This window comes from Chionomys nivalis, chromosome 12 (genome assembly GCF_950005125.1).
Source record: "Chionomys nivalis chromosome 12, mChiNiv1.1, whole genome shotgun sequence".
Lineage (NCBI taxonomy): Eukaryota > Metazoa > Chordata > Mammalia > Rodentia > Cricetidae > Chionomys > Chionomys nivalis.
Genome location: NC_080097.1, coordinates 24,996,900 through 25,009,521, shown reverse-complemented (window position 1 = coordinate 25,009,521; position 12,622 = coordinate 24,996,900). Strand labels below are relative to the sequence as shown.

Below are 12,622 nucleotides of genomic sequence, written 5' to 3'. Positions count from 1 at the left end.
TTCCTGTGAAAACAAAAGCAAAACTTCTTCTCCAAAGTAACATATCTTTTGATTAAGTTTTGAAGTCAAGAGATTTTCAAAATATATATGTTAGATTAATCCAGCAGCATTTATAATCAAATGTCTTTTAGCAGCTGTTGCTCCTTCCTTAGCATTCAAACAGTTCAAAGACAACACAATAATATATAGTATCCAGACTCTGTGTTCATTTTCCATCTTATATGGATTTATTTTAAACTCTATCTTTTATTTTAATTTTTTATTTTATGAAACTAAGTTTCTCTGTGAACCTTTGGCTGTCCTGACACTCACAATGTAGACCAGGTTGTCCATGAACTCACAGAGATCTGCCTGCCTCTGCCTGCCTACCAAATATTGGGATTAATGATGAGTGCCACCACACCCAACTTTTCTCTTTCTTTCTTTTTTATTTTAATGACTTTATCCTTTTACTTTTCTCTCCAAAGCCTACATATATTTTTTAACACACTGTAAAACATTTAGAGATTTTCTTCATCTAAATTTATCTTTACTTTATATCTCTTTTATTCTGACATGAGTCTTTAATCTGCTGAGTGATATGACTAGGAGAAAGCCATGGCTTTGTAGGCTGGATCTACCCTATTCCTTAGCTTTCTGAGAGTCTAGTCTCATGGCAGAGGTACTGGCTGGAACTATGTTTCTTTCCACAACTCTATGGCATGTCAATGTCCCTGCTACCACCAAGAAGTCTGTTGTTAACTATTCATAAATGCCATTTAAGTGTTTGCTAGTAGGTCCTCTTAAAAGAACTGCAAGGTTTTTGCACCTAAAACTGAGTTAGGAAGCCTATCTTAAATGAGACACATTTGCCTCTAGCAAACAGAGCCAACCTGAGAAAATGCTGCTCCCAAAAAGGCATGTTTAACTCTGTTGTTTTGTGTGTCTAGAATTACTTCCCAAGCTCTCTCAGGTTTTATGTGGATGCAGTTGTCCACTTTGGCGCCATTTGTTGACTGAGGTTTTTGTTCTGCCCAATCCCACAGCCATTCACTCCCAAAAAAACACATAGAAGTGGGAACCCAGATTACTCTTAGGGATGATGAGGGAGGGGGACTTGATGGGGGAGGGAAATGGGAGGTGGTAGCGGGGAGAAGGCAGAAATCTTAAATAAATAAACAATAAAAAAAAAAGAAAATGGAAATCTCATCTATTAATGAAAAGCAATATCTAAGAAGTTAAGGAACAAGATTTGTGTGTGTATGTGTGTGTGTGTGTTTTCAATTGGTATTTTACATTTATTTAATGGTCTAGAGATAAATGATCCTTTGAAATCGAGGAATCGATTTTATTGAAAGAGGTTAAATGTATAGGCAAGAATACTTAGGTATGAAACATTTTAAAAGTAGGACTGGTCTCAACAAAAATACTTTTTGGCATGACATGGGCATGGGAATTGAAGAAATATCAGTAAAAAAATATGAAGACATGTAAAAAAATAACAGGACAGAAAGCATAGAGGGTATTCCAGTGACTGAAATCTTGCAGTCACTCGTGTTTATTTTTCCACAGCTTTTATACCCAACGTAAGTGGGGGACGGGACAGAAGATAACAAAAGACTTCATTAATATGATACAAAGGACAACTCAAGCTGTCAATCTTCTATCACACTGGACATCAAATCATTAGTGTTCTGTTGTCTAGGTAGCAATGTTGCTCTAGATTTCATATTGTGAAGACTGTCCCTTCCCCAGGTGATCTCATAGTTACAAAGGAAGGAGCAGAAATACATTTGTGTATACTGACCACCTGTCTGGATGGCATAATCTATCTTAATTTCAAAAGAACCAAGCATTCACAACCTGAGTTGGGACCTGCAACTATACACGTCAGTCTCCAAACTCTCTGACTGATAGACAATTTGGAAATGAGCCTGCATTTTTCGTCCGCCACATATGTGACTTTCTGGCCAGGGAGGATTTATTCCTTCGGTTTCCTTGCTGTTATTAACTTCCTTATGATGGTGTTTTAATACGTTTTGTAGGGCTAAATTTGTAGTTAGATATTATTTAACACTGCTTTACTATATTTTTGCATTGTCCTATTTTGTGAATAAAAGTTTTTCTGAGTGTGGTAATCTAAATTCATATATTCTGGTCTGCAGAATATATGTCCAGGACCCTTGGGCTTTGGGGGTCTCTATTGAGAAATCAAGTGTTATTCTAATAGATATGCCTTTATACGTTACTTCATTTTTTTTCCCTTCTGGCTTTTAATATTCTTTCTTTGTCATGTACATTTAGTGTTTCCAATAGTATGTGCTGAAGGGAATTTACTTTCTGGTTCAGAGTATTTGATGTTCTGCATGCTACTTGTACCTTGGTAGGCATCTCCTTCTTCAAGTTAAGGAAATTTTCTCCTATAATTTTGTAGAAAATATTTCTTATGCATTTGATCAGGGTTTCTTCTTGCTCAAATCCTATTCTTCTTAAATGTGGTCTTTTCATAGTGTCATTATTGTTGATTAATGCTTTTGTACATTGTGAAGATTTGTCACTGTGATTGCTTTAATAAAGGAACTGACTGGCCAATAGCTGAACAGAATAAAGTTAGGCAGGAGAGCCAGACTAGGATAATGCTGGGTGGAAGAAGGTGGTCTCTGGAGATACTAGTCGGCAATGAAGAAACCAAGAAGTGTAAAAAAAAAAAATGAGTAACAAGCCATAAGCCATGTGGCAAAGCATAAATAAAAATATGGATTAATTTAAATGTAAGAGTTTCCGAGTAACAAGCCTGAGCTATTGGCTGAGCATGTATAAATAATATTAACTCTTCTATGTGATAATTTGAAAAAAGCTGACAGGATGGAGAATGGGCCATCAGGACAGGAAACCTTCTCACTAAAGCGTCAGTGATTTACAGAATGTTTTGTTCCAGTTTTTTTTCTTTGACTGATGCAATAATTTCTTCTATCTTGTCATGACTTCCTAAAAGTTTCTCTTTCATCCCATATATTCTTTTGTTGAATCTTGCCTCTGAGGTGCCTCTTTGAGTTTCTAAATTTTATATTTGTGTATTTCCCTCAATTTTTGTTTTTTATTCTGTTTCTGTCTTCTTGTCTTACACAGTTTTTTTTTATCAATTTTCTTCCACTGTTTGTGCTTTCATAAATTTCTTCAAATATTTATTAATTTCCTCTGTAAGAACATCTATCACATTTATAAAGACTTCATTAAAGTCTGTGCCTTATGCTCTATTTATATTGAGATATAAAGGGCCTGATGTGTAGCACAACTGGGCTCTTATGCAGATATATTGTCCTATTGTCTTATCTGTTACTGATCGTAGTTTTATACCGTCATCTAGACATTTTGGCATGTTTAGCATGGGAAGATTAATTTTAGGTGTTGATATCTCATCTTTTCTTTGTCATGCATGCTATTTTTTTTCTTTCTTGGATTCCATTGCCTTATTTTTTTTCCTCAGGAGTGTGTGTTGACTATGTATTGCCTGGTAGAAAAAGTTGGGATCTGGATAAGTATGGACCCTGGAATTTCCAGGTACAACGTGCTTCTGGTTATTGGGAGAAGACACTTCAGAATGGAGATGAGTTAAGAGGGAAAAGCTGTGGATTCATAGGAGGGAGGAAAACAGAGTCTTCCATCAGGATCTAATTACCTCCCTGGGAATTGTGACTGATGTTGCGGATAGGGCATAGCAGATAGTCTGCTACTGAGCTGGGGTTGTGATAGGAGGATTGGACTAGAAAGAATAGAGGAAGAGATAAAGATCTTTAGTTAGCCTACCTTCTTTTGTAGCAAGAGTATCCTGTGATTTTCCAGGAAGTACCTGCTCGAGTTGGGGGCTGGGAAAAAACAAAGAGTGGGGACAGAGAAGTTAGGAAAGAAGATGTGTGTAATATACTGGAGATGGGGCAGGGTGAAGGAGAGGCCTCAACATGTGAACTGCTGCAGAGCTGAGTATGAAACAGGGGGATTGTACTCAGAGAAATGGAGGGGAACAGTGAAGAGTTCTAGTTAGCTCACCTGTTTCTCTGGGCTTGAGTGGCCTGGAGCTTCTCAGGGAACACCTGCTAGGTTTTGAGGCATACACAAAGCAAAGAGTAGTGGAAGAAAATTTGGAGGGGGAGATGTATGTGATCCCCTAACATGAGGACAGAGAAGACAGGCAGTCCCCAGCTGGTAATTGGCTACAGAGTTAGGGATACAGCTAGGGAGTGTAACTTGGAGAAGAGGAAGATGATGGACATTTAGCCTTTTTGCTTTCTTGTTTGGAGTGACCTTTGAATTGCCATAGAGTGAAGCTACCTTCTTAATGCCAGTAATTATGTTTTTAAGAGTTGCTTATATATTCCTTATGTTATGGATGAGATGTAGTTTTAAAACGGCAGCTGCTTTCAGTTTAGCCTTTTCTCCAAGGGTGATGGCAACAAATCACTACTCCATGGGACAGGCAGAGGTTTGAAATGGTGGTGTATTAATTACAGAGTGTACAGCAATCTAATGTGATATTTCACTATGAAATTTTAAGGAACATTCACTGTCTACAAAGTAACAATCAAAGGCCTGACTATTCTACGTGTGCAGAGTTCAAGGGTCATGGTGTAGAAAATAAAGAGGATCAATTGCTATGAACAAAATCACATAATAAAAGTGAAAAAAAGAATAATTTTTATCAGTTCTTAAAAGTATCAAGTTTCTAGAAACACAACAACTGAACATGTGAAAACTGTGGAAAATCTATAATTTTCTAGTAAGGAAAATCATAATGCAAAGTATCTAACCTTTGGACATTATGACAAGATACCTTTGAAGTTTAGTCTTCAGCAACATTCATCCAGTCCAAAAGAAAATCACACACCCACACACAAACATATTGTGATATAATTTTCAAGTAAGTTTAATTTTTTTTTGTCTTGGGGCACATATTTCCCAATGAAAGTGGGGCACTCCAAATGAATAAAAGAGTAAAAATATGAATAGAAGAGCCTTTCAGTTATTCATAAGTGATAAAGTCAGTCTGTCATAGCTTTCCTTTCACCCTAACGTCAAGGGTATTCTATTTATTACTATGATGAATATGTTAAACCGAGGAAAATGAACTGTTGCCTCAGTAGGATCATGTTGTTCTTGCTCCATATACAGGATGCACACATAGAATGACCTGGAAAGGACTGATGTTTATTTCTTCACTTAATCGTTGAGCATAGAGTGTGTATTGACTGATGCCTATTATGATAAAGGTTGGAACATTTGTCAGTAAAGGTAACTGATACTTGCTAATATGTGGATGAAAACCAACAGCAAAGCTGTGGAAACACTGTTTAATATCTAAGACTAAAAAGCACTAGTATTGAGATAACAAAAAAGTTGCTATTTTGCAAACATTCACCAATATATACTTCTAGTGAACTTAATGTGAATCATAAAGAATTATGGCATGCACATTTTAGTAGCATAAAATTATAGCTTAATACTGCAGGACTACTTATGTTTGAAAAGTGACTATATATATATATATATATATATGTTTGTTTGTGTAAGTGGAAAGAATGTAGAGCATTTCTTATGTGATTCCTGTGTCCTTGAGAATGCTGAGCAAACATTAAAGTGGACTTTCTGAGTGCCAGTGAAGGAGATTCTTTTGGGAAGGGAAGATGAACTCTACTAAAATCAAAGCAGAACAATGAAGCATTCTTATACTCCCAACTCCATTCTTCCTTTTCATGTTTTACTTTGCCTTCATACAAAATAACACACTCCAACCACATTAAAATTGAGATCACAAAGCATCCTTTTCATCCCTCACTGCCAAAACTCCTCGCTAATAATAATTAGTCACTCTTGGTCTCTTGCCAGCAACTTAATAAATACTGAAACAGCTTAGGGCCTCAGCTGCATCCACAGCCACAGCAAGGGGAAGATGGGATCCTGAATGAGATTTGCTGAACAGCAAGAATGCAGTAAGGCTACCCTGTTGGCTATTAATGAATGGCCACTCGGTATGCATAATTTATGTTGTATGTATGTATAAATGATTATTCATTAGGTCACATTTAGTCTTATGAACTTTAATTCTATATCTGACTCAGAAAACTGCTAAGATAGCATCATAATTTATTAATGAAACTCTCAAATGTTTATTTTTCCATGTTATACAGGAATGCTCCTCTGGTTAATGTAAATGATTTTTATTTCTAGGTGAATGATGATTCCTAATATTCAATGTCAACCTAGTACATCAATATAGATGATCTTGAAAGAATATAGTCTTTATTAATGTAATGTTTTACTGAGTAAATTCTTCCACTTGGTTTGTGATGTTGTTTACTCAGCTGGAACTGGGAGGACATTTGGGGGAAGTGTGGAAACCTAGTACAGAGACAGCTTCGTGGAATGTATGAAAGTGACCCTTAGAGAGAACTTCTAGTAATGGAGGATGCAGAGTCTGAACCGGCTATCTTTTGTAGCCAGGCAATTCTTCCAGTGCTAAAACAGGGGGCATTCAGTCAAGTTGAGCCTGAGGGGGACCTGTGGAGATCACCACACAACCCACACTGATATTAGGACAGAAAGTCACTCACTGAAACCTGGCAGAGTGTTCCTATTGCTACAGACAATACCCACACAACTCATTGAATACAGAGATGTCAAGCTGGTCCTTTCATGGAGCCTTTATTTCTATATTCTAGTCTCTTTAGCACAGAAAGGCACTTTGCAGGGTATAAAAAGAGAAACCTGGGTACCAACCCAGCCACAAAACCCTCCACTTATAATCTGTCCTTCCTTCAGGAAGTGTCGGGCTAAGGGTGACATAGAGCTTGTGGGAGAGTTAAACTAATGACTTTTTTTTTTAAATTGAGGCCCGGGTCAGAAAAGAGAACCTATGCTGAACCGTGCCTGGAAGGCCAAAAACTGTAAACTGTATATCCCAGGGATCTAACATGAAACTAAACACAACTGGCAAAATACAAAATTTTTTTTGATTCCTTATGATATCTGCTATCATAAATCAGTGCCTTGTCCAGTCGTTATCAGAGACACCTACTCCAGCAGCAGATGCAAGCACATGCAGAGACCTACAGCTAGAGAGAAAGAACCTATGCAGAGAGAGAAAGTCTAAATGAAAAGTCTTCTTCAGGGAACCCTATGGAAGATGGGGAGTAAATATTGTAGGAGTCAAAGAGGGACACCAGGAGGTCGTGGTCCTCTGAATCAACTAAGCAGGGCTCCTGTGGACTCTCAGAACCTGAAGCTTCAAATACAGGGCCTATATGGTCTGTACCAGATTCTCTGCGTATATGTTAGGGCCATTATCTTGGTGTTTCTGTGGGACTCCTAACAGTGAGAGTAAATGTATCTCTGGCCTTTACCTCCTATTGCGTTGCCTTTGTCCAGCCTCAATATGCGGACTTTTGTGCTCTCGTATTACATCTTATTTTGTCCAGTTTGGCTGTTGTGTCTTTCCTGAAGTGAAAGAGGAGTGGGGTGGACAGGGGGAAAGCTGGGGGTGGGGTTAGCTGAGTGAAGTGAAGGGTGGGGAAACAGTGATAAAGATGTACTGCATGACAGAAGACTCTGTTTTCAATAAAATAAGATAAAAATTAAAAAGTTCACAGAGCATAGAACTGAATGCCTACATAGGTGTTGGTCATATTACATGTTTTTGAAGAAATACTGCATGACCATACAACAGAATTATTTTTCAAAGCTTCCAGTTGGTTCAGGGAGAGGACATTTCCTTGCCTTGTATGAGAAGGAAAAATCTTCCTTGCTTTCTATTCATATTTCTAAAGGCAGAATAGAATGATTTAATTAATTGTCAGGAATAAAGAAAGAAATAAAGAATTAGACTTTGCAGGCCATAGTATTTCTTCACAAAATTTCCATTTACTGGAAAAGAAAAGGAGAAGTCATCGTCATTTGCTTCAAATCAGCGGATTAATCTGATTTATCAGGAGTTGGCTTAGGATGGAGCATTCAGCTGATCATACAGGCCAAAGTGTTTCTGTTGTCTCTAACTCCTGTTTCTTATCCTCAGTTCCAAGATGAACTCTTACCGGAAGAAACATTTCCTTTCTCCAGCCTCCCACTCGAACTGGAGTCAAATATCATCCCCTGTTATAAGGCAAATGTAAACACAGTAACCATGTTTAAATGTGTCTTATTGCATACATCGTGTAGGGTCCTGGGCTTCCTTTCCTAATGCGAAAACAAACCAGATGAAGCTTTGTTTGCTTTTTTTAGTTTTAGGTGGTTTCTTCAGAATGGCTTCTCTTGGACAGAGGTTGACTTTGTTTCATGCAATTACTACATACACACACACACACACACACACACACACAAATCATGAAGACCTGTCTGTTTAACAGTGTATCTAGCTTAGTTTCTGAGTCATTTCACAACTATGAATCATGAGTTAGATGAACTAATTCTCTCTATGAATTTCCTTGGCAATCATTTCATAGACCATCTGAGAAACTAAAATTTTAATTCACAACCATATTTCACAACAGTGAACTGTGTACTGACTGGTTTTGCATGTCAACTTGACACAAGTTAGAGTCATCAGAGAGGAAGGAGCCTCATTTAAGGAAATGCCTCCATGAGATCCAGCTGTAAGGTATTTTGTCATTTAGGTATCAATGGGGCAGGGCCCCACCCACGGTGGTTGGTGCCATCCCCGCACTTATGGTACTGTTTCTTCAAGAAGGTGGACTGGGCAAGCCTTGGGAAGCAACCTAGCAAGGATCTCTACTCCATGGCCTGTGTATTACCTCCAGCCTTCAGATTCTAGCCCCACTTGAGTTCCTGTTCGGAAGTGCTCCAATGATGGACTATGTTCTGGAAATCCATCACTGGACTTTTTCCTCTCCAGCTTACTTTTGCTCAGGGTATTTTGTCATAGTGACAGAAACCCTAAGACAATAGGTGTAGAAACTCTGTAAGTCTTCCTTGATTGATAGTGAAACTTGAATTTCATTAAAATATCAGCAGTTTGGATGTTGAGCAAAGAATCAACACAACACAATCTGTAATTCAGAACGTTTATTGCAAGAGCTGAATAATTGTAAATAACGTAGAACTGGCAAAGCAGTAACAAGGATAATTGTTTAGATATTTATTTTGTCAAAGTCATCAAACACCCCTCACAAACCGACAAAAATGTACTTCAGTAAGCAATGCACCCCTACCCATTATTTTCCATTATACTGTGGAAAAACGTGAACTGCTATTTACAAAGTAACTTTGTTTTTGGTAAGAACAAATTAACTATCAGATTAGCAATTTTTTTAACTTTTTTCTTTTTTTTAACTTTTCAGTTGATGGTGAACCGTGGCATTAATATAACTTTCACTTCTTTCAATAAAGACATTTTGTTGCATGCTATTTATTTGTTTAAATCATCTGTCATGCCTTAACAAAAACCTCCTAAGAATGTTCAAATTTGGATTTGTTTTGCACGTGCAACTGAGATCTTATTAACATTAACTGTCACTCCCTTGGTTTGAGCTAAGTGACAAATGCTGGTACCTGCCAGGCATTGACCAACTATGATAACAAACAGTTAAACAGCAATAATTAGAGATTTAACCCTTTATTTTCCCCAACTACCCTACCTGGAGAATGTTCTGTTACATCATGAAGGCACAACACATTAAATATTTTGTGGCTATGGTCTAATAACACTTGTGTTACAACAACAGTATTATATATGAGGATCAACACAAACTCTGTCATTTCAACAAAGTTGGAGACACACATTTGCCCAATTGAAACTATTTTTGAGTAGTGATTTTTCTTCAGTATATGCTAATTTGAATACATTAGTTTTGTAAGAGTAGTAAGTACAGAATATTATATCACATTTGATGGATAACACTTTCTCATCACTTTATCACTCAATGGTACTAATTAAGTGATTTTGATTTTTGCCTACTTTGAAAATCAGGATATCAAAAGGAGATTCTGAATTTCCAAGCGTTTGCAGGAGTATTGAGTGCTGCAATTGTTTGAAGTTTTCATTTTTTCTCTCATTTTTATATTTTTATAGAATTCTAATATCATAAGTTATCATATAAGAAGCAAAATTTCAGAACCTTTTTAAAACACAAATGTTTAAGATCCTTAGAACAATGTGTGCCAAGACAGACTACTAACGCAGAAACACCTCACTGAAAGAAACAACAGAAATAAGAGGAGGGAAATTGAAAAAGGAAAGAAGCAACCATCAACACAGAATTATGCTACAACATTTTTAGGTGAATGCTATAAGTACACAAAAAGTTGTTAATAATAGCTTGCTTCTATTTACAGATACTTTAACACTGATTGACTTACAAGTGTCCACTAACGGTGTTAACAGCACAATAGGTTTAATGCTTATTTTTAAGTTCTGTTTGAAGTATAATGTCAAGTATAGAGGTCCCAGCATAAATCAATGACAAAAAAAGAGCACAAATTTCTAACTGGATATGTTTTGTCAGTCACTCCAATCCATGGAACCATCTTACTCTCCAAATGCATATTCTATTGTTCATAGCAGCAGTCCAGGGTCAAATAAAATGCAATAATAAAAAATAAATTGCACAATGGAGAGATCTCTGGAGAGTTTAAACAATTCTAGTAAAGAACATCATCACATGGCTAGTAGAACTATTTTTTCTCTTATGTTGCAAAGCATTGTATTCTCCATGGTGCTAACACAAAGTTATGAGTTCCCTACTATAAGGGGCATAGTTGTAGAGATCTATTGAATACATAAAGCTCCAACACACAGTATTAGCATGTCTATTTAGATTAAAGGTACTAGGTCCCATACAACTTCATCTTAAAGTTGGTGCTCCTTAGGACTCTCAATTGTGCCACCTGCTTGCTTATAGGACTTCAGATTTGCCAGAGGAATGTCTGCCATGTGGCTGCCATTGTTGAAATGGCCTTCATTGGAGCCATACTGCTTACGGTCATTGAACTGGTTCCTGTTGGTGTCTTCTTTCCATGCTCTGGTCAGGGTGTGCCCATTCACAAGCTTGTCTTTCTTGACCCATTCTTTCTGGGGTGCAAAGGTCGACAGAGGAGATTTCGGGTGTTGATATGGACCCAAGCCAGGAGGCATCCAGCAATTATCAGAGTGACCCAAAACCAGACACTCTTGAGTGCACATCTCCGTAGCTTCAGCTAATCCTCGGGGACCCAGAGGTCCATCTGTAGAAGACAAGAGAGAGAGGAAACAAGAAAGAAATTGGTAAAAATTCTCCTTCAAAGTATTTTCAAGGTAGAAATAGAGTGATGATCTTATCTTTTCAAGAAGCAAACCATTCAGAGATATTAGTCTCCAGGTTTTTTAAATGAACATAAAGCAAACAAACTCTGTTATCAATGAACAAAAAAGTGTCTTTTATTTTTTCACCCTTCGTCTCTATATCCAAAAGCAATGAATAACAAAAAGATACGTAAGGGTAAACAGACACATCTGATCTTGATTAATGCTAAGGCATAAGAGTCATTACCGATTATATATTAAAATTTATGGGGATATGTTTAAACTTATGAGAAATTTAAAACGATATTATGAGTTAGGGAATGTAAATTTATAGAATTCACAGAAACAAAATTTAAATATAGTACTTGAAAAACAATGTCATTAAAATGCTGTAAATAATTACATAAATACTGTTTTTATATGTTGTGTCTTTCTATTTTGCTGTATGAAATCATATGGAAATAAGTTTTAAATATTTTGTAATAAAGCTAAATATTTGTCCTTATGGCCTTCTTGACTAAATGTAAGAAATCTATTTGTAATCATTCTAAAACTCAAGTAAATATAAAACCATTTTAACTGATGCCCATATTTGGATTTTATGCCCTCATCTGCATTCTGGATTTATAATGCATTTAAATTAAAAATAATCTGGATGTGGTAATCCTTGAGTATAATTTTAGCTACATTAGAGTTCAAATGTTTAAGTCCATATTGGCAACATACTCAGACCACACATGCAAATAAACAGAAGAGACAAACAAACATGGATCAAAGGCCAGCTCTCAAACAGTCACATTGATGCTACAATGCTAATTGAATCACATGAATCATAATATTCAAAGAAACTTTTCATCATTTGATATCTATTTTTACTTTTTATCTGAAAGCAAAAATGAAGCATATTTTTTAACTTGTGTTTTAAAAGTAAATTCTTTGTTGAAAATGGATATTTTATCCTTTAATGAAAAACAATAGACAAGTAGTTAGAGAACAAGATGGGTTTTGTGTGTGTGTGTGTGTGTGTGTGTGATAGAGAATGAGTGTGTTTTAAGCTGGTATTTTATGTTTTATTAAATGGTCAAGAGATAAATGATCGTTTGAAAAGAAGGAATCAATTTTATTGAAAGAGATTAAATATATAGGCGAGAATACTTAGTATGAAGCCTTTTAAAAGTAGAGTCAACTTAGCCTGGTGACAACCCCTGCAACCATAGCACATGAGAGATAGAAAAAAGAAAACAAGAATTAAAGCATAGCCTGGGCTGTAGGAGACATTTCTTCAAAACAAAACCAAAAACAAGAGAAAGAAAGCAAGGAGTCACCAAAAAAGAAAAAGTACTAAAACATATTTTTATT

General features: G+C 36.4%; 1 protein-coding gene across 6 annotated transcripts in view; it reads right to left on the bottom strand.

The window, feature by feature from the left end:
- Nucleotides 1-9,033: 9,033 nt before the first annotated feature.
- The window catches only part of Pcdh9 (protocadherin 9), an 814,591-nt gene continuing 811,002 nt past the window's right edge, over nucleotides 9,034-12,622 (bottom strand). For all 6 annotated transcript variants that reach the window (XM_057785812.1, XM_057785817.1, XM_057785816.1 and 3 more), the window contains one exon: nucleotides 9,034-11,205. In XM_057785812.1, coding sequence (XP_057641795.1) covers nucleotides 10,832-11,205 — 374 coding nt within the window. In that variant the 3' untranslated portion in view covers nucleotides 9,034-10,831. The remainder of the gene's footprint in view (nucleotides 11,206-12,622) is intronic.